Source organism: Lissotriton helveticus, chromosome 2_1, assembly GCF_964261635.1.
Source record: "Lissotriton helveticus chromosome 2_1, aLisHel1.1, whole genome shotgun sequence".
Taxonomy (NCBI): Eukaryota; Metazoa; Chordata; class Amphibia; order Caudata; family Salamandridae; genus Lissotriton; species Lissotriton helveticus.
Window position 1 is genome coordinate 989,889,330 of NC_136059.1, and position 23,457 is coordinate 989,912,786.

The 23,457-nt window shown below is 44.4% G+C and overlaps 1 protein-coding gene across 1 annotated transcript in view; it reads left to right on the top strand.

Moving 5' to 3' along the window:
* Nucleotides 1-23,457, top strand: part of MAMDC2 (MAM domain containing 2) — a 477,864-nt gene that overhangs the window by 295,004 nt on the left and 159,403 nt on the right. Inside the window, exon 6 of the mRNA XM_078677407.1 lies at nt 165-421. Within this exon, the coding sequence (XP_078533533.1) occupies nt 165-421 (257 nt within the window). The remainder of the gene's footprint in view (nt 1-164; nt 422-23,457) is intronic.

The window sequence follows — 23,457 nt, forward strand, 5'->3', positions numbered from 1 at the left end:
GACTAGAGACCCCCATTTCTAACAAAGTTGCTTTGAAATCATAGTCTATTTAATATATTTTAAATATATACTTAATTTTCTAGTATTAACGCTCTGTTTCTAACAAAAGTAAATGTGACTTCTAACACCATCATTTATTTATGTCCATATCTCTTTTTGTGTAGGACACTACATGTATGTGGACTCTGTTTATGTTAAACACTTTCAAGAAGTAGCTCAGCTGGTCTCGCCCCTGACAAATACCCCCATGTCTGGCTGCTTGTCTTTCTACTACCAACTGGAGCGGATGAGCGGTCATGTATTCACGCTGTATACCAGAGATACTAACGGCTTCTATGAAGAGATCTGGAAAATGGAGCACGGAATGACCAACCACTGGAATTTAGCTGAGGTTGACATTACTGCGCTTTACCCACTGGAGGTAAGAACAACTATAAATCATGCATCCTCCAAAAATATACTTCATCACATGTATCCAAAAAAGAAAGGGGTTGTTAGTTGAAACAATAGTAGTTCCATGCCTACAATTGTGGTCCATGGAACTGTGCTGCTTATTTTTCCAACTACTGTTCAATTTGCAGATTTTAACAAAAAACAACTTTTTGCTGGTAGTCAATAATACAAAACTGTACACAGGGCGCAGCGCTTCTCTAGATGCTTAACTAAATGTAACTGAATGCCGTTCATCAGTTGATGGTTGCATTCAGGTTCGTAAAGTGGTGACAATTTTAACCAGATTTTAAAAATCTCAATTGACGGAATAGAAGAATGGCCTTTGTAGCTGGAAAATAAGTCTTACATAGGTAATGTAATTAATACTAGTTAGAAAATTGTTTTCTTCATTGTTCATATTTGTTCCATTTCACTATTTATGCAAATTCATGTTTACATCACAGGTGTGGGAGCAAAACCATAATCGAGTATTTTAGCACTGCCAGAATTTAGAAAATCTAACGTTTTCCTCATACAGTTCTCCGACTGGAAATACAAGCATAATAAGGCATCCAACCCAAAAACAATTTAGAAGAGTATCAAAATGGGAAACTAGGACAACTCAATAAGTGAGTTCTAGATCAGAGAAAAAGTTAAAGGGTTTTATTACAGAAGTCTCAAAATCAATCAGTACAGAATGAATGGCATAAAGGCTCAAAGTGCAAAGTTAATACAGAGTAGTCAAACATCAGAAATCATTCGAAGCAGTACATGAGCAGCACGATCAAGAATAGGATGGACAGCATCCCTAAAACCGATAGGGGTTCTTATACACAATTCTTGCATACTATATTATCTAAAGCACAGATTCAGCATGGCATGATTCTATGTATCAATTCTGTGGCGAATCAGAAAAATTCACATCAATGGCATTATTCGTTAGCACTATCCCATTTCTAAGAAAGCAGCCTGCTTTTCCATTTTACTGTCATCAGAGATATTTTGAACAAAATATGCAACATTTAACAAAGACGGTGTATGAACGTGCAAAACTGAACTGAGCTACAGAAACACGGTGGAAGGAACCTTGAATGTTGCAACCTATCTAGTACACTAAAAGTTTAATTAATACGCCTTTGTTAAAAAACATTACGGCAGCTGTCTTCGCTTTCACAGAGAACTTGGGGAGAGCTAATACTCAGGGGAACCAGATCAGAGGGGGGTGAGTGCAGGGGTGAAAAGCAGAGACAGAATCAGAATCCATTTTATCCAATATGGTGTTTTCACCAAAATGTGGCATAACTAAACAGCATACAAACTAATTCAATAATTGTGTATTTATTGGCCCCAACATAGAAATCATTAATCCTCAATATTTTTTGTTGCACAAAAATATGATCCCCTCTGATTATTGAATAATCACTAAAATCCATTATTAACTTTATTAGTCAGGAAATCATTCAACTAGATATTATTAATTCATTCTAGAACCCTCCTGCAACATCTTTAACTGGTTGTAAACATAATCCCTGAGGTTCTCCATCTCATGCTCCTCCAGACTCCCCTTCTTCAAATTAACCTCATTCTTTTTACGCTTTTTAAACAAACACTCACATCATTTTAACACCTTCTATGCTCATGACAAGCTCAGCTCATCATGAGGCACAGTGCTCGTGTGCTCATGACGAGCTCAGCTCGCCATAAGCCGTAGAACGCTCACACACGGGGATAATTCCCCTGCTGTGCTGAACGTTCCACGGAAACAGGTGTGGTCATGACGAGCTCAGCTCGTCATGAGCACACGAGCACTTTGCCTCATGACGAGCTGAGCCCCCCAGCATAGCAGGGGAATTACCCCCACTGCGAAGGGGTTAAGAAAAGAAACAGCACAATTGCACAAGTCATTATAATTATTACAGGGGTTAGGATTAGTTGTAAAGTACTTCCTCCTGCACTGTCCATTCATTCACAAACTAAACTAAAGACCTTTCCTAACCCAATAAAATAGGAGCCTAGTTTCTCATAAGCTATGCTCTTCAAAAGTTTGAACTTCATGTGAAATGTTAGTTAGATTTGTTTAAAAGAAATCAATAACCCTACTGTTAACAGGTATGTATGTGCAACACATCTTGATTTTTAATACCTTATAAACTCCACCCTCCTTTGCAAGGAGGATATCTTATGTTGAACAGTTCTGCTTTACTGTGGCTCCAACAGCCATCAGCTATACATTTACTTTAATCATCCTTTTGTAGCTGCTGCCAGTTTATATACAAGGGTAGCCAGACATCTAATCTTCGCATCATTAAATACCACATCCACAGGAGGAATTGTAACACCTAATATATCTAAAACTACTTCTCCAAGTTCCCAATCTATTTCACTAATATGGTAAACTCTAGCAGACACTAAAGCTAAATAACTAGACCCAACCTTGTTCTGTGGCAAATTGAAATGAACAGTCTTCCTACAGACACAATAAACTCCTCTCTGAATTAGTTCTCCACCTAGCAAATAGTTTCCATTTACTTCCTAGGTTCTGTCACACTCACTTTCTCCTGCAAATTAAGATGTTCTTCTGTTGAAACCATTTAAAGGACTATTCCTTACCATGCACAACTCACTCCTTCCTTCCTTCCTGCCTGCTACATCCTTAACTCAGAATGCAAATTTGACAATTTTTATTCTTTCTATTCCATTGTCTGCCCATTCACAGTCTTTCCTTCTTCTCTATTCCTGACAATCTTTACTTTCCTACTGTTGTATTTTCTAATAAATTATGCTTTTCACTAATCAAAATGCATACATGACCTTGTTTAGTAAGTTTTGTCTCATAATTGTTTTGTGCATTCACCCTTAAAAATGTGTTATATTTATTAGCCTTGTTATATTTGTGTATAGATAGATCCTCTAGGGACGCATTAAAATCAGTAAAGAAGGTAGGAGACAATTGATGTTTGTTAAATATAGCAGCATATATATTACAAGAAAGAGCATATGAAATTGGAAGTTGTACATATGAAGTGCACTACCCATTAGAGGTGAAATGAAACACAAACGAATCATCCCGTACTCTTCATCATATCTATATTTTCATGAATCATTTTAGTATAAATATTATCCTGAAAACCACTAACTAAGTTTTCCTTATTCACTGGTTCATCATGTTTTAATTTCACTAGTAAATTCAATATGATTAGAAACTTATCCCACTGGGGCAAGAAAGCACAACAACAGTCCCACTGTACTCTGTCTTCTAGTTGAGACAAAAATAACATTGTGATAAAAGTAAAAGGCAAATAAAACCTTCTCTAAAACAATAAGAGCTTTCTTCTCATTTCTTTAAAACAAGAAACAGAAAAAAAATCAAGAAACAAAATCAAAATAAATCTCAGGTTCTTTTTCAAAAGTTGATTTTAGTCAAAAGTTCTTTCAATTCTGGGTTTCATTCTTTTATTCTTTGTTCAAAAACTGTCTTTGGATCTTTTCTATCTTTTCAGTCGTATTTTATTAATTCAAGGTAGCTCCTTTTCTGTTCAGTTTCACTCTCAGATTCACTAAAACTTGTACTGACATTGGTTCACTGTTCAGTAACTTTCCAACCTTGTTTCATCTTCCTCTTCTTCTTTGAGTCAGTAGCTAGATGTACTGATTATGATGAAACATATTTTCTGTGTGGGACTATACTCCCAGTTGATCTTTTGACAACAGGCGATTCACCTTCACTAGCTTCTGCATCAATCAGTCTCTCAATCTTTGCTGGCTCACAATGTTTCCATTTGCAAATTCTTTTTTTGGGAAATTCTTCTTATACTTTAATTTGTTCACCAACAGTCATTTTTTTTTTAGAGTTCCTTTATTCTCTGTAGAACTTGAGCATGAGCCTGAACTTTAACTATGATCAGTCTTCTCAGGTCAATTTACTACAAACATCTTTCTTCTTCTGGGGGTTCGAGTAACCTCGATTTTCAACTGTAATTTCTCATGCTTAGGGTCAGAGACTACTTCTTGCTGCCACGTATGCTCATCAGGACACTTCAAAGCAGTTGTTTGAGGTGCATACTTTTGCCAATTTGTTCTTGAGAGTACCACTTGCCCTTTTAAGTACACCTGAAGATTGAGGCTGATAACTTTAATGGACGTTTTGTTTTATCTGAAATGCTATACAAATGATTTCCAAATCTTATTTTTTTAAATGAGAAACATTATCTGTCTCAACATAGCTTGGCTATGTCTGGGTATTAACTCCCTCAACAAACGTTTGGCAACTGTATGGCTACCGGATCACTGAGTGGAATAAGCTTCCACCAATTTCGAGAACAAGCAGACAATAACTAAGATGTACTTTAAACCATTGCATTGTGACATCTCTGTAATGTCTGCCTGGAGACTCATAAATGGGCCTCTGATTTGCCAATATGCTTCATCACTGTTAGTGTTTTTATGCCCTGATTATTTCTCTGGCACACAACAAACTGAGTGCAGATGTCCTGAGCTAACTTTCTGAATCCAGTATTTCCCCAGCATTTTCTAACTGTATGCAACATGCCCCTACCCTCATGGCTCTGATTATGCAAATGTTTAACCATTGGATACGGCATTTCATTACGGGGGGTGTACTTATTTTCAGCATTAACATATAGATCCTGGTATTTTTTCTTGTAACCCAATGTTCCCATTTCCATTTCTCCTCTTCTGAAACATTCTCCTGCTAGTCCCTCAGCTCAACCAAAGAAGTCTGAATTGAAATCATGAAGGATCAGTGGACATTTTCTGCATTTTGTGTGTTAATTATTCTTGATTCATCATCCTCATTTTGTTGTACCATTGTCTCCTCTTATAATGTAATGTATTTTGCCACCTGGTCCACAAACCTATTGTCAATTCCTCGACTGACCCAGGTTAGGTTTGCTAGAAATACTAAAGTGACTTTTCGATTAACATCCTTTGCTTTAAAATATGGCCTGAGAGCCTGCAATAGGCGTATTAGTTCTGATAGAGATCTGAGGAATACCTATGAAAGGGTTAACTGTCAAACAAGTTTTGACTTTTTCTTTATGGATATATTATACTGGCACTTTCTTATTGGCATGCGGGTAATAGAACGATCAGAAAGTGACCATAACGCCTTGGCATTAGAACTGGAACATATTTTACATCCACTTCAGGCATCAAAAGTGGGAAACAATCCATCCTGGCTAAGCAACAACAGGAGAAGGGTTCAGTGATCAATGATCGAGGGTAACGTAGCGGTTGTAGCATAAATTCATACTGTTGTACTCCACTCACTATATGATTTCAAAAAGTACGCAGATGAAGCTCACCCCAAGATTATGTTGTTTAATAGTTTATATGGGGAATATTATAAAAATTCTTCTATAAGGAGAAAATTGGCGAGTTTATCAGTAGCACCAAAGCCTAGTGATACGATGAACACTGTAAGGCCTGTAGGGCTGATCTAATGACTGATGTAAAAAAATGGCCAAAGGAATTTAGTGGCTGAATAAAGGAAGAAAGACAAAGCAGTGCAAAAAATGGCTAAAAGAAACCAGAAAGAGGCCAGTTGAAGAGATCTTCTCTGTGCAAAGTAAACGACAGTAAGCTGTTCTGATACATGATAGCTAAGAGAACTAAGAACATAGTAATGGAAGAAACGTACCACATCCAACTGCATCTATAGGTACATTAATTTGGCACACTCCACACGATCCAGATTGACAAGCCGCTAGGGTAAGATGATAGCAGTTGCCCAGGACAACATGAGAGCACAAACATTGATGTTCTGGTTCCTTTTAGTTTAGATGAAACAAGGAGGGCCCTTACTACATTACAGAAGTGCAAGACCTTTGCCTTAATACAATACTGGGTGATCTTTTCCTTTCTGAACCAGAAAATCTGAAGTGTTATTCGTAATCAAAGTTTAAATGCAATCTTAATGGGAGCAGAGGTACCCAGTTCATGGTTGGATGCTGAGATGGTACCTGTTTTTAAAAAAAGGTGATAAGGGGGGGGCCATTAAATTATAGGCCAATAAGCCTTATTGATATTTCACAAAAGTTGTTCTCCAGGCAAGTATTAGGGAGACTCGAAGTCTAGATCCATTAAGAAAATAAATTTTCACCATTGCATGAAAACACGAGTACTATTGATCACGTTTTTAGGTTTCTCTTAGTTTTATGGAAGTATAAGACTATTAAAAGAGAACATATATGTGGTATTCGTTGATCTATGCACAGCCTTTAACCTTATTCTCAAAGAGAAAAGGTGGAGAGCCTTAAAGTGAATAAAAGTTCCCAAAAAATTATAGCATACTACTGTAAAACTCCACACTAATTACGCCAAAATAAGATGGGGGTGTAAGGTTGAACTGACCGAAAGCATAAGGGTGGACAGGGGAATGCTCCAAGGGTGCGTATTGTCACTAACCCTGTTCACCCTATACATTAATGGGATGATAGGTTTATGGCCGTTTGCATTGGCGATCCCCCATGATTGCTGAACAGAAGGTATCATCACTGCTGTTTGCTGATGATAACTTATTAGTCTCTAAATCCTCCATGGAGTTACAGAACTTACTGGATCAGTTTTTATTCTCATGTGAGGAATTTGGGCTGGAAGTAAATGTGGCTAAAGCTAAATTCATGACTTTTCACCCTGATAGGTCCTTTAAAGGCAAGATTAAACTGGTCATCACATATTTGCAGTAAGTGAACCAAATGGAATACTTATGGGTTAGGCTTACTAACATTCTATCATGGTCCCCACAACCAGCCAAGAGCTAGGTGACACTACAGCAGGTAAGGTGTGCTATATAGAAAAAGCAGAAGGCTTCAAGCTTCAGGTCCGTATTATCAGGAATTGAAACCTACCGGGCAACAGGTATTGAGGCAACCCTGTATAGTGGCGAACTATGGGGCGCGTGTAATATAGAGGGTATTGAAAAAATAGGGACTCATTTCATGAGATCTGTGCTTGCACTCCCTCACAATGCGCCACTAAGCCCTATTCATTTTCACCCCGTCTTTAAAAACATAACCCAGGTGGCTGCATTTAGGCTGCTGTCATTTTGGATTAGAATTTGGTCTAATGACTCGCCACTCGCCCTACGAGAATCAACTGCTGAGGTTATTGCATTAGGCTCCAACTGAAAAATATCTTGGGTTAAACATGTTAAGAAGTGGCTATTTAGTCTGGAGATGTCCGAGGTAAGGACTAATCCTGAAGTGATACAGAAAAATCCTTAATTAACCTAAATAAGAGATACTGGTACCATACAAACACCTAGTGGTTATGCTGCACTAATGCCAGGGAATTAACTGGCAAATTTCTTGACTTTAAGGAAAGAATGAACTATGAGGATTTATTAGATTGAATAGAACCACCAGAGGCCAGATCCTTGTTCTTAAAGTTCAGATATGGTTTTTTACCACTGAATGAGCCAGCCCTGTAGCAGATGTGTGCGAAGCACTAGCTCCCCAAATTGCCCTTTTAGTTTGTACAACCCTGAATCCCTCCACCACTTTTTATTCTTTTGCTCTAAATATATTGCCATTAGGAAAACTTTGATGAACCTGATTTGTTGCACTCTATGCCTGAAGCATCTAAAAGAGGCTGTCAAAATGTTAAAGACTGATACCACACAGCATTTAGTGTATGCTGTGTCCAGATACTTGTTGTATTTATTTTAAAAGTTTTATATAGCGCTAACATCACCTTAGAGGGTATCAGAGCACTTTACAGATGAGTTGCGGAACACATAGGGGAGACAATTGTGGGAGAAAAGCAGCGATATATACAAATAACAACAGGTACGTAGTTCCATAATGAAGGCAGGTATTAGGACCATAAAATTGCCTAGTACCAAAAGTAAGCAGCGGTGCATGACAAGGAAAGCAGAAGAACATGTGAGTAGAATAAAACAAGAAGAGTCATTGTGACACTGGATGAGGAGGAGCATGTCAATTGGACGCGTAGGAGCTGCCAGAACTGGACTGGTAAGACAAAAGGCTGAGGCAAAGTTACTCACTCAGAGAAGTCCTCATCAGTAAAGCTTTCACTTCCTTTTTGAAGCAAACTGTAGATGGAATCAATCTAGTTTTCGCAGGTAGGGTGTTCCAGATTCTTAGGGCAATACCTGAGAAGGATCGATTGTACGTTTTAATGTTTTTTAATTTCTTAGGTTTGAGCAGCAAGGTACTGGAGCTCCTTGAAGAACGGGCACCGCCCAACAGTTCTAGATTATTGGCAAGGTACAGAGGAGTGTTGAAGTTAAGTGCTTTATGTGTCATCCATGCAAGTTTTAGTTGAATCCTTGCCGCAAAAGGAAGCCAGTTTAGAGATTTCAAATCCTGGGAAATGTGGTTGATTTTCTTGGAGCCAGTGATGAGCCTAGCCGCAACATTCAGTGAGACCCTCCGAGGGGCTAGTCTATGCCTTGGTAGGTCCAAGAGGGTTGCACTGCCGTATTCCAGCCATATGACTAACACTTGCACAGCAGATTTGAAGTCATCGGGGGAAGGAAGGGTTTCAGTTTCCTTAGGATGCTCAGTTGGAAGTTCGCTCCTTTGGCAGATGCGCTGATGTGATCCTGCATGTTTAAGTATTTATCCAGCACTACTCCCAAAGATCTCATAGAGTCTATGATGTGTGGTGTGCAGTGGAGAGCGGAGCGGTTTTTCAGATATTTCTCCACGATGGGGGTTTGCTTGGGTGGTGAGATAAGGAGGAATTCCGTTTTGAGGGAGTTCAGTTTGAGATGGTTGAAAGTTAACCAGTTTTGGGTTTTTGCAGGGTTCCTTTGAGTGCCTTGATTTCGTCAGAAGAAGAGATTTTCATGTACAACTGGGTGTTATCCTGATACATGTGATATTGGATGGTAGATGCTTTGAGGATTTCAGTAAGAGGTTTAGTGAATGGGTTGAAGAACGTGAGAGAGAGAGAGGACCCTTGGGGAACCCCCAGAGTGTAGGGACTAGAATTGGATAGGATTTGATTGGTTTTGACAATATGAGTTATTTTATTGAGAAAAGAGGTAAACCATTTTAGTACTGAGCCTGAGAGCCCCATCCTACGTTCCAGAAGGCTCAGGAGATTCTCATGTTTGACAGTGTCAAAAGCTGATGATAGGTCCAGTAGGATTAATAGGCAGGATTTGTTCTGGTCAAGTATTGTAAGAGCATTGTCGACTATATGGGTGATGGCTGTTTCAGTGCTGTGGCCCTGTCGGAAGCCAGATTGGAATTGATCAAGAAGTTGGAATTTCTCAATGTGGTTACACAGTTATTCATGAACACATTTCTCTAGGAGTTTTGCCAGAGTAGGGATGTTTGTGATTAGTTGGAAATTATCTAAATCTTCTGGGTCAGCAGTATGTTTTTTGACAGTAGGCAGAACCAGACCCGTCTTCAAGCAGTCGGGGATCTCACCTTGAAGAAGGGAGGCATTACTAATCTTGGTCCAAAGTGGGACTGGTGACCTTATCATTTCTTTAAAGAAATTGAAGGGAAGGGGATCATTGAAGTGATTTGAAGGTTTCAAGGTCGAAAGAATGTTGAAGATGGATGTGTCATTAAAGGATGAGAATTGACTCAAAAAGGCATTGTTTTTAGGGGAGAGACATGGAACAAAAAGAGTCTGTAAGGGTAGGGAGCAGTCTGGTGAGAATGATAGATCGATCAGGGCAGACCTTAGTTCAGATTCAATCTTGCTAGACTTTTCAAGGAAGAAGGCGGCAAAGTCCACGCAGTTTGGGTGTGGACTGGAGATGAGTGGTGATTGATTGGGAGTGTTATTTGATTGTAGCTTAATCACATCAAACAGCATTTTGGGGCAATTTTTGGCTTTGTACAGTTGGCTTCTGAAGAAGGGCGCTTTCGCCGTTCTTATGTTTTGTTGTATATACTCCTTCTCAATCTTAAGGAGTTCAATAGATTGAGAGGATCTCCATGTGCGTTCTGCTAGCCTCAGGTTGCATCTGTCTGAGTTTAAGCTGTCATTGAACCATGGTATGGAGTCTTTGTTGGACTTTCTTTTTAGTTGTCAATTGCATTCAGGGCTGTCAGCATGGAGTTTTTGTAGTGTTCAGTGAGTTTGTGAACGTCGGACATGCACGCAGGGGGAGGCAGGGACATATGAGCTCACTTACTTTCGCATTTTGCAGCAATCTTTTCCAATGTTTTTGTTTCAAAGGTTGGAATCATTTGGTGTTCCATCTTTCTAAGATTAGGAAGGTGATATAGTGATGATCCAACCAGTCACAAGGGTCAATCGATTCCAGTTGAATGGAGTTGGGATTGGAGATGATTAGATCGAGGATCGAGCCAAAGTTGTGCCTTGGGCTGCCACAGAATTGAGTCAGGCTGTGGTCTATTTTTTAAACTATTCACAGCCTGATCATTCAGTCATTCCAGTGTGTATTGAAGTCATCCAGGAAGATCTGGGGGCAATGGAGACCCAAATTGGAAGAGATGGTTTCCATAGTTTGTTCGACCAGAGGGAGGTTGTCTCCAGGAGGATGGGAAAAGATGCGCAGGTTGCATAAGGATCTATGTTTGCTGGTGATGTCTATGCACAGATATTCACAGGATGAGAGAATTGCAGAGGGGCACTGCTTTGCTGAGATACAGTTATGGTATATACAGGCTGTACCTCCACCAGTTCTCTTAACTCGATCAAGTCTGATAATGCTGTGGCTAGGAGGGACTAGGATGTCAAACACAGGATCTGAGGAGTTGTTAAGCCAAATTTCTGTGAGGATTAGGAGGTTGAGTTCCTAATCTAGGATGAGATCAGCAATGTCTTTGGCATGTTTCTCAGCCGATCTACAATTGATCAAAATGCATTTCAGGTGTGATTTGTAGTCTGTGGGAGTAGGCTGTGTAATGTGAACTTGCATAAGGTTAGCAGTGTTTAAGGCATTAGAGTTATGTCTGGGAGCTCTATGCAGGTTTAGTGGAATAGTTTGTATAGGCTCCGATGTGACTTGCTTGTGACTAATAGCTCTAGGAGGGTTTAGTGGGGTAGTTTGCGTGGGTCTGTGTCTTGTGTGTATACTGGTGGTTAAGACGCAAAATCAATCCCCTAACCCCAGAGATATGAATTTGATCCCTTAATTGGATAAATCATTATTCTGTTTCCCCTTTCTGTTTGTTAGGGACCTTTATGCATAAGAGGTGATTATAGGCATACTCTTGTTACTTTTTCTATATGCACATGCTCTCTATAGATCCAGAGTGATATTAATGTTGGTTCTTTTTCAATTGTTAATTAATTTTACCTACAATCGCTCTAATTTGTTAGACAGAAAATCCATCGTTCTGTACACCTTGACTAATTAATCAGTAGGTACCTGTTCAATAAGACTCTTTTTTAAAAGAAGATTGTACATTTTTTTAATGGTTTCTAATCAAAACCAAATAAAGAATGTTACTACTACCTTTTGCCAAGTGTAGCTAAATTTTTGGCAGCCTTGTGGGGAACATACTTACCAAGACAATTTAATCTGTTGTTTTGTTTGCTTTCAACAAATCCAAAATGTAAGCACTATTTTTAATAAGAGCTCCATGTCATAAAGCCCCTCTCTGACCACAGTTTACCAAAGTCATGCACCACTCCAAAACCATATTGACTGACTGTATAGATCTCCACTATTAAATCTTATGACAAGTAGCAAGCTCTTGCCTACACCACCAACTATTCCACTGGTGCTGAGGTTACCTTGAGCAGATAATATGCTTCTAGGATCTCAGTATTGGAACATACTGCATAGGCAGCTCTTAGTGCTCCATATTGGTATCTCTTGAATAAGAAACATCAACTAATAATGTCAGATCCATCATTTTCAAGGGAGTTTCTTTGATGTAAAAGTTTAGAATCCACTGCTGACAGTAGCCAACAATTGCAACAAATAACTGATTCTCCCTCTGGGTCCGTGGTGGGCTCATTCTCAGAACTGCAAAAACACATTCTGCTGAGGCTTTCCTCACACTTTTTAGGTTTCGCCCTGGGCGTTGCAACTGCGTAGCAGTTGCTCCGCCCATGGCGAAACATCATGATCCTACATATCGACTCTGGTTCAGCCTCTGTCTCCTATTGGCTAGCTCCATAGATGGAGGCTAGCCATTGGGAGACAGAGGCTGTCAATCACGCTTTCTCGAGAAAACGCGATTCGGGGGCGTTTCTCTGGCTTTTTTAAGCCCCGCCCCTTTGTCCCAGGCCGCGCTGTCATTGGCTGCCGGCCCAGGACACCCCGTGACGTCATTCCCCGGGCCGCGCTGTGATTGGCTGGCCGTCCCGGGACCTGACTTGTTTTATTGCTGCCTCCTATCTGGGTATCTTGAAGTCGACTGCCCATCGGGTTATCTGACATTCCTCTGCTTTTTCTGCCCGTTCTGTTTTTGATGGCAAGCTCCCCATTCGCACGCATCTCTGTGTAGGAAACGCCGCTAGGAGTTGTTCTATTTTTCATTGCAGCCCTGAATGGATGAAGTAATCCCTTCGCTCATGCACAGAAATGGATATTTCTCCTTATTGCTCCTGCCTCGAGGTTGAATTGGATTTTGGTACAGATCCGTGCCAACAATTGTTTGTAGACAGGGATTGGTATCAACTCCCTGGATGGTTGTTTAGGAACAGCCACGCACCACCTACGAGACACCGCCTTGATGCAAGGTGACACAAAAGTGCGCAACTGTGTTACTTTGGGAAACTATCCCAACATAACACTGTGCCTCGGGTTTAAATTTTAGAAGTAATATCTCAGCGCAAAGCATTACATAATCTGGACCTTAATTTCTAGCTCACCTTGAAAGTTGCGTTAAACTCATTTCTTATAATTTTGTTGCTGTTTGCAAATATTCATGAATTAGGGCAGAGAGTATCGGTGAGAGCGAGTATTTTGCACAAACTCCGATATATGGTAAAGCCTTAAACCCCAGTGGCGTAATACAGATTGAGGGGCCCCGTGAGTCTCCCATATCTTCATTGGCCATGGGCTGAATGGGGTCACTCACTTTGAAGTGCAGGGGTCGCCCCTGGAGGGCTAGGGCTCCCTGCGCCGCAGGGGCTGCAGGAGCCTGCGTTCCTCCCCTGCCGTAAGCAGGAGTTGCGCGCTGTCTGTAGAGGCCTAGCATGAACACGGTCTAGTGTTCAAGAGTGTTTGTATTACACTTTACACCCACCCACCACAGACGTCATGGTGTCACATGACGCTGGCAATAAAAGGGGCCGAGCGCACGTGCTCGTAGCCATTCCCACTACCCCTAACTGGTGTCTGTGTCAGGTTATTGCTGCTAGCTACCATGCGGGCCTAGGGCCCTCCCCAACACCACAATGGCGACGAGGCCGGTAGTGCAGCCCATGCGTGCCACTACCCAGTGCTCATCTACATGAAAAAGGGGAAGAGAGCTGCCCGCCTAGAGGGCATCCCCTGCAGCGAGGCGCAACGCGCCGAGAAGCCGGTGGGCACATCCAAGCCCCACAGCAAGCCGACCGGAGCCCACCCGCGGCCTGCCCGAGTCGTCCCCTGCCCCCGCCGCGTGTGTGCTTAGAAGCGGCGGGGCACAGAGACTGAAGATGGCGTAGATAAAGTGCGGCCGGACCCGCAATCACCAACAGCAACGAGGGGGAGGGAGCGGAGTAGCTAACCGCCTCCCGACCCCCCTCGCAATGTGATCCGGGCCAGCGGAGCCCACCCGTGGCCCGCCGGTAGCGCCCCCCCAAAGGAAGACTCTGCAGCGCCAGCGGAGCCCACCCGCGGCCTGCCGACGGCACCCCCGAAAGGAAAGACTCTGCAGCGCCAGCGGAGCCCACCCGCGGCCTGCCGACGGCACCCTCGAAAGGAAAACACTGCAGAGCCAGCGGAGCCCACCCGCGGCCTGCGAGCAGCATGGCAGGTCTCCGCCGCGCAGCGTGAGCAAAGTGAAGCTGCTGCGGCGGGAGACCGAAGAGTGGAGCATCATCGGCATTTAAAACAGCAGGGCCGGCGGAGCCTACCCGCGGCCTGCTTCAAGCGCCCCCGCCCAAGGAGGAGTAACAGGAGCGACGCGCTCCCTCCCCGCCTGAAGTAAGCATCAGCATTTTCCCCCCCCGCCCGCGCAAGGACTGCGAGACGCCGCCGCGGGCAGGGAGGACAGAGGGAAAGGTGACTGCCGTTTTCTGTGCCCGGGAACTGGCGCCACGCATCCGCCAAAGAACTGCTGAAGCGGAGCCTACCCGCTCAGCACACCACACATCGCTGGCAAAACCCCCAGCAGTGCCTCCCTTGCTAGCACAAGCACTCCCATGTGCCCCCACCGCTAAAAGCAAAGTGCCGGTGCACCCGGCAAGAACCTGAACATGTGCCCCTCTGCAGCCATCAACCAACTGTGAGGCGCCTGTGCATTTCTGCCCCCAAAAAGGGAAAAGGAAAGAGACTCACCGGGAGGGTAGTTTGAAACAAGTTCCCAGCAGCAGCCCCAGCCCCCTGTGCACTGTGACAATAGAGTGCACATCAGGGGAAGACAAGACATGCTGCTACCAAATCCAGCAACACTGCCACCCGGTGGCCAAAAGCAAAAGTGCACTTACATCCACCAGTACCAAAACAAGCACTGCACAACGCAAGCCCAATCAGCAGCAGCAAAGGGGCGACAGACTGAGTAACGCCCCAACGAAAGCATCCAACCTCACGCAGCAAGTAACTGCGCAACAGCGCAAGTGACACCCACACACACCAGCAAGGAGTCGGCGGCTGCCACTTCCAACGCGACGTGGGAAAAGGCACCAATGCCTCACAAAGCATCCAAGCACTGACGTCTGGAGGAAACGACTGCCAAGCACTAGAAGAACGTCCAGGGAAACGACTGCCGCGATCAAAGGACGGAGAGAGCAGCGACGCCTTGTGGCCACAGGCGCTCACCGCAGCATCAACTACTCCCGCCAACGGTCCAAAGCTTCAAGTACCTGACGACAGCCAAAGCAGCAAGTACCCAACGTCCTGCAACAGGCGTCCCAGAACCCTGAACAGTAAGTGCGCAAACAACGCGCCACGTGGCGACGCACAGCCACCGCAAGCAGAAAGAAGAATGCATGCAGCGCCATCGCGCAGAACAATCTTTGCGGACGACCCCACGACATGGCGCCTCCAAGGAGCCGATCCGCAGAACGATCGCCCATCAAGTGCCGACCCGCGACAGATCCATGGCGCCTCCCAGGAGCCGATCCGCAGAATGATCGCCCATCAACTGCTGACCCACAACGGGTCCCTAGGAACTGTTGTAGCGCAAAGTCCGACAGGACGACCGAAAGCAACCTGCCCGGCATCGGCAGAAGTGGACCACCAACCGGTCCAGGACGTTCACCCATGAAAAGGTCTACGGACGTGAACCCCCGAACGTCACCAACAAGCATCAAGAAAAGAAAGCATCAAGAAAAGAAGGTTCGCGACACCAACTCTGGCTGCTGAGGAAGAAGGAGAAAGTGTCCCCGACGGGGACAAGACCAGGGGTACACATGCAGGGTGCGCGCACTGCATGGAGGACCCAGGTCAGAAGAGAAGACACAAGATCGGTCCAAGTGATGTCGCGATGCAGGAGGAAGAAAAGGAGAGACCCGAGTGGCACGTCTGCCACCGCGAAAAGGAAGGAAGAAAAGAAGAGATCTGAGTGGCACGTCTGCCACCGCGAAAAGGAAGGAAGAAAAGAAGAGATCTGAGTGGCACGTCTGCCACTGCAAAAAGGAAGGAAGAAAAGGAGAGATCTGAGTGGCACGTTTGCCACCGTGAAAAGGAAGAAAGTATATCCATGTGGCCTGTTGCCACAGTTAAGAGTAGAAGGAGAAGTCAGTGCGAAGCAACGTCCCCACAGGGAAACAACTAACGAAAGAGAGAGAAGTGCAGGAAGACCACTCACTCCCGAAGAGAAGTAAGGCGACAAGTGCCAGGACAACGGTGTGAGGAACACGAGGCCGGAAGAACACCAGTGGCAAAGAAGACCAGCTGACAGACGATGTTTCCGCACACCCAGGATCTGCGGAGAGGAGCAAGCGAGACCGTTGGTGACATCCACCTTTGGGGTCACACGGACACTGGACACATGCCAGCCGTGGTGACTCAGGGGCAGAGGCCTCCGGGACGCAGTCCCCGCGACGAGAGACGGTCCTCCGACGCCCATCCGAAAGGTCCGGGGAGGGCGAAGACATCGCAAGCAAAGACAGAAACCAACAGCTACCTCGGGACGAGGCTGCGGAATCTGAGGTGAGGCACATCGTCTCTTCCATACCCCCACTGACGGCGGCGCAGGAACAACTGATGTGGACACATCCAGCCCAGCGCAAATCCGAGAAAGAGGACCTCAAGGATATCCCGTGGCAGGGGAACACCGACGAGAGGGGTCATCCTAGTGAGAGGGATGCCTTGCAACGGATCTGCTTTTTGCCAAGTAGGACACAGACTACAAGTGAAGCTAAGGCCGAGACCGGAAATCGTGCATCATTCCCCGGCGAACCACAAGAACTCTAACTGCACCCGTCGCCATGGAAGTGAGCAAAAGAAGGACTGTGAGGACAATCTTGTCGCAGAGTCGTCAGTAGACTGGTTCCATCGAGCACCCCCAAACCGGTGCCACTGTGAACTGACGTTCCCCGCAGCAGATTGTACATCGTCTGTGATTCCAAGCAGCGGCGGATAAAAGGACTCAGTGGAAGTTGAACACTTTACTGCACCCTGATACAGTTTGTTTTTCCCACAGGTTGATTTTTGTGTGTGGGTTTTTGCGATTAAAAAATGGGAGGGATGTAGAGGCCTAGCATGAACACGGTCTAGTGTTCAAGAGTGTTTGTATTACACTTTACACCCACCCACCACAGACGTCATGGTGTCACATGACGCTGGCAATAAAAGGGGCCGAGCGCACGTGCTCGTAGCCATTCCCACTACCCCTAACTGGTGTCTGTGTCAGGTTATTGCTGCTAGCTACCATGCGGGCCTAGGGCCCTCCCCAACACCACACCGTCTAATTCTGGTGCTCCTGTCGCTGCGCCACATGCACAGAGCATGGGTCCGTGAGCGGCTCAACCGGAGCTCTCCCTACATGGAAACAAGTGATGCGGCCGAGCAGCCAATGGGAGCGGCTCCTCCCGCACCTGAACCGAAATCTGAGGCAGGCAGGGGGGATTTACAGCGTATGTGACGCCTGCACTTTCATTTCCTACCCCATTGTGTTAGCGTCGACCTACCAAAAGTTTCTGCTGCCGCCCACAACTTGAGAGCTAGTTCTGCACGGATCGCGAGAAGGAGAGTAACTGGACCAACACAGACGATGGCTGAAGAACGCCAAGACCTACTGGGCAACCAGGAGATGCCCTCCGTCGTGGGGAGCGAGCCTGCGCCACAGGGGTACGTATGGCTGGAATTCATCCACTAGCTTGTTGTATCAGCTTGTAGTCTTGTACTATGATTTTAGGTATTTTATGCATTGTCACAGATGCATCCTGTATGTAGTAACGTAGCTCTTGCTTAAGAAGGGTTTAAACCTGCCAGCGGGTCTGATGTGACTCCGTGCGCGCTCTGCCAAGGAACCCGTCAGTGCTCGGCTGGGAGAATTTAGGGTGTCGGTTTAGGGGCACTTATTTCTGATGCCACCCACTGCTAGTCCAGCACCGCATCTTGACCACTAGACCCTCACACTCGCACTGCCACCTGTGCCATCTAATTACAGTGCCCTTTCTTACACTGCCCACCTGTGCCCGCTTTATTCTGCCCACCAGTACCCATCGGTGCCAGCTCATAACATCGTTCAGTCAGGGGAGGGCAGCCTTCCACAGTGGCTTTACGTTTACATTCAATCGCCAGAGGATGAGAATAGAACATGTTTGTTTCTTCCTTTGTGCAGAGAGAGCGAGCCGGCAAGGAAGATGGAGTGTGACAAAGAGTGCGTGACTGCCCCCATCTCATGACTGATATCGAAATTAACATTTGCTGTTGTCTGTTTTTTTTTTTTGGTGCAGAGTTTTATATAGCGTGAACTTGACCTGAATCGGGTATCGGGGCGCTTTACATAGCACCAGTTACATTAAATGAGGACACACATACATTTTTGCTAGGCACGGGAGATTAAGTGATTTGCCCAGAATCACACTGATGTTCAGCGTCATTGCCGAGACTCGCACCCAGTTCCCCAGATTAGAGGTCGACCGCCTTTTTGTGAGGGCTGCTTCTCCTGGCGGGAAGCAAACCTCCTGGGTTCCCGTAATGCCCTGCTACAGAGAGAGCGGCCTCACAAACGAGCATCCAGCTTTTACTGACCTCTGAGCAAGCGGCTCGGGTACATCCATATTGAGCGGGAACTGCAGAGGCCCAATAAAAATACCTTCTAAGGTGGAAGGAAATGAAAGTTCAGACTTGTGTCCAGCAGATGCTGTTGTCCATCATGTTGCTCTCATGCTGGTAAAACTATTACCCAGCATTAGAACAGTGCCCGGATTGGCTTTAGCAGGCTAAGTTTGCTCTCCAACACGGACTGGGAGCCTGTGCCTACTGTTCTCCAGCCCTGGCATATCAGCTCGGGTTGGGGAGATGTCAATGCCAATAGCTCGAACTTTTCAAAAGGCGAAACCATTGCATTGTAAATGCTTGTTTCATTTTGATGTCCAGAATAGATCACTTCTCTTTTACCGTACTGCATTTTTGTTGGGGAGACCGTATTTTCCGTTGTCAGATAGATGATTTAACAAAGCAATTATATCAAGTTTACTGTCCTCCTTTGTTTTAGATTCCGCTAACAAACCTTCTATGTATTAGGCCAAGACCAAATTAGGGGAAAACTTCACATTTTCTAGATCTTTCTAAAGGATTTGACTAAAAATTGAAGAACTTTCTGTTTACTCTTGTTGAATCCTACACCCCACGAGAACTCAGTCAGTCAATTAATAGTTCTTTATTTCACTATACTTAAATAGCATGAAAAGTGTTTTAAATACAGTATGTAAAATAAAGACGACATTAAATTTAAAATACATTTCAATATTGCATTCATAAAACTTGCACTTAAATATAGGGCAAGAAAACAGGTAAAATATAGTTGCAAAATCCGTTCTATATTAAGTTAATGAGATGTATCCCCTTTAGCTTCCCTTATTACAGCTTTACAGTTGGAGTCTCCTTCTTTTTAAAGTGAACCATAACAATGACGCTAAACAGTGACATATAAAAAGGTCAGTCAACATTTGTTAAAAATACAAGGCTAGGCGCCATTGTCTGAATTCATGCCAATGTATGATCAGAAGATATATATCTTTTCCTTTCCTCATTATAAAATGTACAAAAAAATATAAAGTGCAGGTCCGTTTGGAGGTATTGACCATCGCATGGGCAGGCAGGGAGGGCTTCTAAAGTGTAGGTGTCAGTGGGGTAACCTAACATCAGCTAGATTTAATTCAATCAGAACCTCACTTATGTGAATCAGCGTTGTAAATTTGTCACAAGGTTTAAATAGGAGAACATATCTGTTTCTTATACAGGGGGCAATCCAATATAGACACACCATGTGTTAATTATGGTGTCACATGGCTAGGAGGATTCCTATATAACGTCTGTAAACAAATACACTTCAGGGTACATTTAATATATTGCATCCAAGTAATCTTGTGTACTTGGTCAAGTTTTAGGCAATCTCTCAGAATGTTCTGCTCACAATTGAAGCACTCTGTTGACTACCATATTTGTCTAGGTGTTCTTGATGCGATCGTGAAGTGAGCAAGTAGCAGGGGAGAGCGAGCAACGCCACCATCATATTGGGAATTGCCCGGGAAGGACATCGCGCCACACTTAAGTTATAATTCTGCCGGAAGACATCATCCGGTTGTTCATCATTACGAAGTTTATGAATTTCACCAGTAAAACCCTGCAATCAGCTGCCCTTTGAAAAAAAGGGGGAAAAAGAATGGCGTTTTTTATGTAATACGGAGGTAATCACCAAACAGGCAATGATGACTTAAAAGGTTGCACTTCCACGCGACAAGAATTGTGGAAGCAAAAGAATGAATCCCGCAGCTCCCAATTCTTTTGAAATGATCTGATACAATGACAATGCCCTGAAGAGATCCCAGGAACTTTGTGATGGAATCGAAACGCGTCTGCATTTAATATGGAGGACTTTTGGATATTCAAAGCACTAGACCAGCAACTGCTGGTCCAAATAGTCGTCCTTTAATTTTGAATTGATTGAAGTGTTATCTTTCAAGGCACATGATTATATGATGTATGGTCTTGTTTAATAGTCTTGTGTTTTATGTAGGATGTTAGTATTCATTTGATTTAAAGTTTTTTGCAATGTCACTATTTGTTTGTAAATTGCATTGTATAATAGTGTAAATATGTGGATGTACAGTTGTCTTATTTGCTGAAAAAAAGTTTTCATAAAAAATTTAAAAATAGATACAAATAGTTGGAATAAATAAAAAATACCTGGTCAAATTAGACAAGTGGTGTTTTTGACCTATTGAATTTTTGTGTTTTTTGTATCTAAATAGGGTCCAGCCTAACCACTTGTCCATAAGGGCCTAACTCCTTAGGTTTCCAAATAGGTGTTCTTGCTGTCAAATAAAACCCCTAGATACCACCCTATTCCCATCTATGAACAGTTTAGGTAGATTCTTCGGTCTTCCCCCTGCAAAGAGTACGAATGATTTATTTTGTTAACCCAAAAGTCCACATTTTTTCATAAATTTTGTATACTCCCCTACGGGTTTCTATAGTGCAATTTCGGTACGAGCTATCAGCACTGCATCATCTGCATAGAGCAGTATGAGGACGAGAGCTGCGTTCACTGTGGGGACATCTGTGGTGGACCCAGCCAGAGCGGTTTCCACACCATTTGTGTAAATAGAAAACAAGAAGGGCGCGAGTACGCACCCCACCGCACTGAATGCCGAATTGTCTCATCCACTCCCCATCCCTTCCACACCATACACAAGCTGTAACTTGTGAATGCAATTTATGTATAAAAGTTATTATTGTACTCTCTATTCCCATACCTTCCATAACTGACCAAGGCTTGGGGTGGGTGACACAATCAAAGGTGGCTGATAAATCTATAAAAGCCATATAAAGTTGGCCTTCCTTGGTCACCGTATATTTGGAGATAGGCAAGCTTAGATTAAGGCATTGGTCCACTGTCCCTTTCCCTTTTTTAAACCCATACTGCGAGGATATTAATATATTTCTCGCCCAAACCCAATCCTCCAGTCTGTTCAATAATAATTGAGCCATCAGCATGGCTGTGCCATCCAATAGGGATATAGGACTGTAATTTTGGGGCAAGTGTTTGTCCCCCTCTTTTAGGTCTCGTGCTCGTGCAGCGCAAGATCTCTTGTATGGGCTTTAGAAAGCTACCCACGCTCGTGCGTGTGGGTTTGCTTTCCCCGTCTTCCATTGGCTTTCGCATGCTTTTTTTTATTTTTAAAATGGCACGTGATTGGGCAAAGGCGGGACAAACGCCCATTCCCAACAGTGGCTAGCACGCGCAGGAGCGCGCATTCGCCTTGCTGCCGCCGCCGCGCTCCCTCACCCCGCTCCCGCCATCGCGGCACCGACGCTTTACTTTTAACATTAAAAGTAAAGCGCTGGTGCCGCGATTATAGCAAAAGTAAAGAAATAGATATTTTTTTCTATTTATTTACTTTTGGTATCATCGTAGCACCTGCGCTTTACTTATAACATTAAAAGTAAAGCGTCGGTGCCGCGATGCTTGTTGTTTTTCCCCTCACTTGTTGATCTTTTTCTTTTTAGGCACATGTAAAGTTGATTTCCCAGACGCAAACAAGCTCCACTTCTTTCATCTAATAGTCATCTAATAGTCAGCCCAGGTAATTGCTCTCGTGGCTATGTTTTCTAGTTTACCATTCTGTTCTATATTGAGATGTTCCTGCTACAATAAAAATGTATTCATTCCCCTTTAGAGGGAAAATACTTGAGTTTCGTTTTGGAAGGGCTGGTGGCAAGAGGAGCAGAAAGTGAAGAAAACAAAAAGCACTCTAGGCAAACCCTCCCATCCTGGAATCATATCCCTGTCCTGCACTCTATCTGTGGCTAATTCTGGGGCCATGTCGGTGTCTGTCAGTGAGCGTCTGCTAGGGCTTGTCTCTAGCTGCATATCAGAGCCTCTCTGTTGGTTTCTATCAGAGCCTTTTAGCGCCTGTCCATGTCTGTCACTTTTTGCAGTCCTCCTGTGCCTACTTCTGGTGTTCGTAAGTGATTCTGGCAGGATTCGGTGCGCTGCCCACCCGCTTTGAAAGTGAATATGTCAGCTCCTCACTACGGTCGTCAGTCAGCATGAGTTTGATTGTGCCTGTTGCCAATCTTTGTCTGCCCCTCCCCTTCCCTCAGCGCTCAGTGCCTGTCTGTCTCCATCTCCTCTTGGCCTTACCTTTTACCACCTAGTGTTACTGTTTACTTGTGATTCAACATGCCCCCCAAGCCATTCCATCAACTAGAGCCCTCACAGGCCTGCCCCTTTTCTCGCTGTCTCAGCCTGTGTGTGCCTCTCCATTCCTCCCGCCCTGGGGCCCTCCTCAGCTCTGTCTTTACCTGCCTCTGTCACATGCTGTTTCCTGCCATCGGCCAATCCCTGATTCCACCGTCCTGCCCATACTGCCTCTCTGGGTGTTCTGTCTGTCAGTGTCTCTCTGTCAAACCCTGCCCTTTTCCAGCGACCCTCCAATGGTCTTCCGCCTGTCGATGGTCACTCTCTTCCCCCATCTGTCAGTCCACATCCCATCTGAGTCTGTCTATCCATGTCCCTCCCTCCGCAGAAATGTCCACCCTCCCGTTGAAATTGTATGTCAGACCCTTCCCCTCTATAAATATCTGGGGTGCGAACCTAGCACCCTTTCCCATGATTCCTGTCAGCCCATGCTCACCCCGCCCCCTCCACTGTCTCGGTCGGACCCTGGACCCCTCCATCTGAGGTGATCTGTCTACCACACCAGGCTATGCTCCTGCCCATGGACTCCCTTCGCCAGGTTTGCCCCGGGCTGCCCACCGCCAACCTC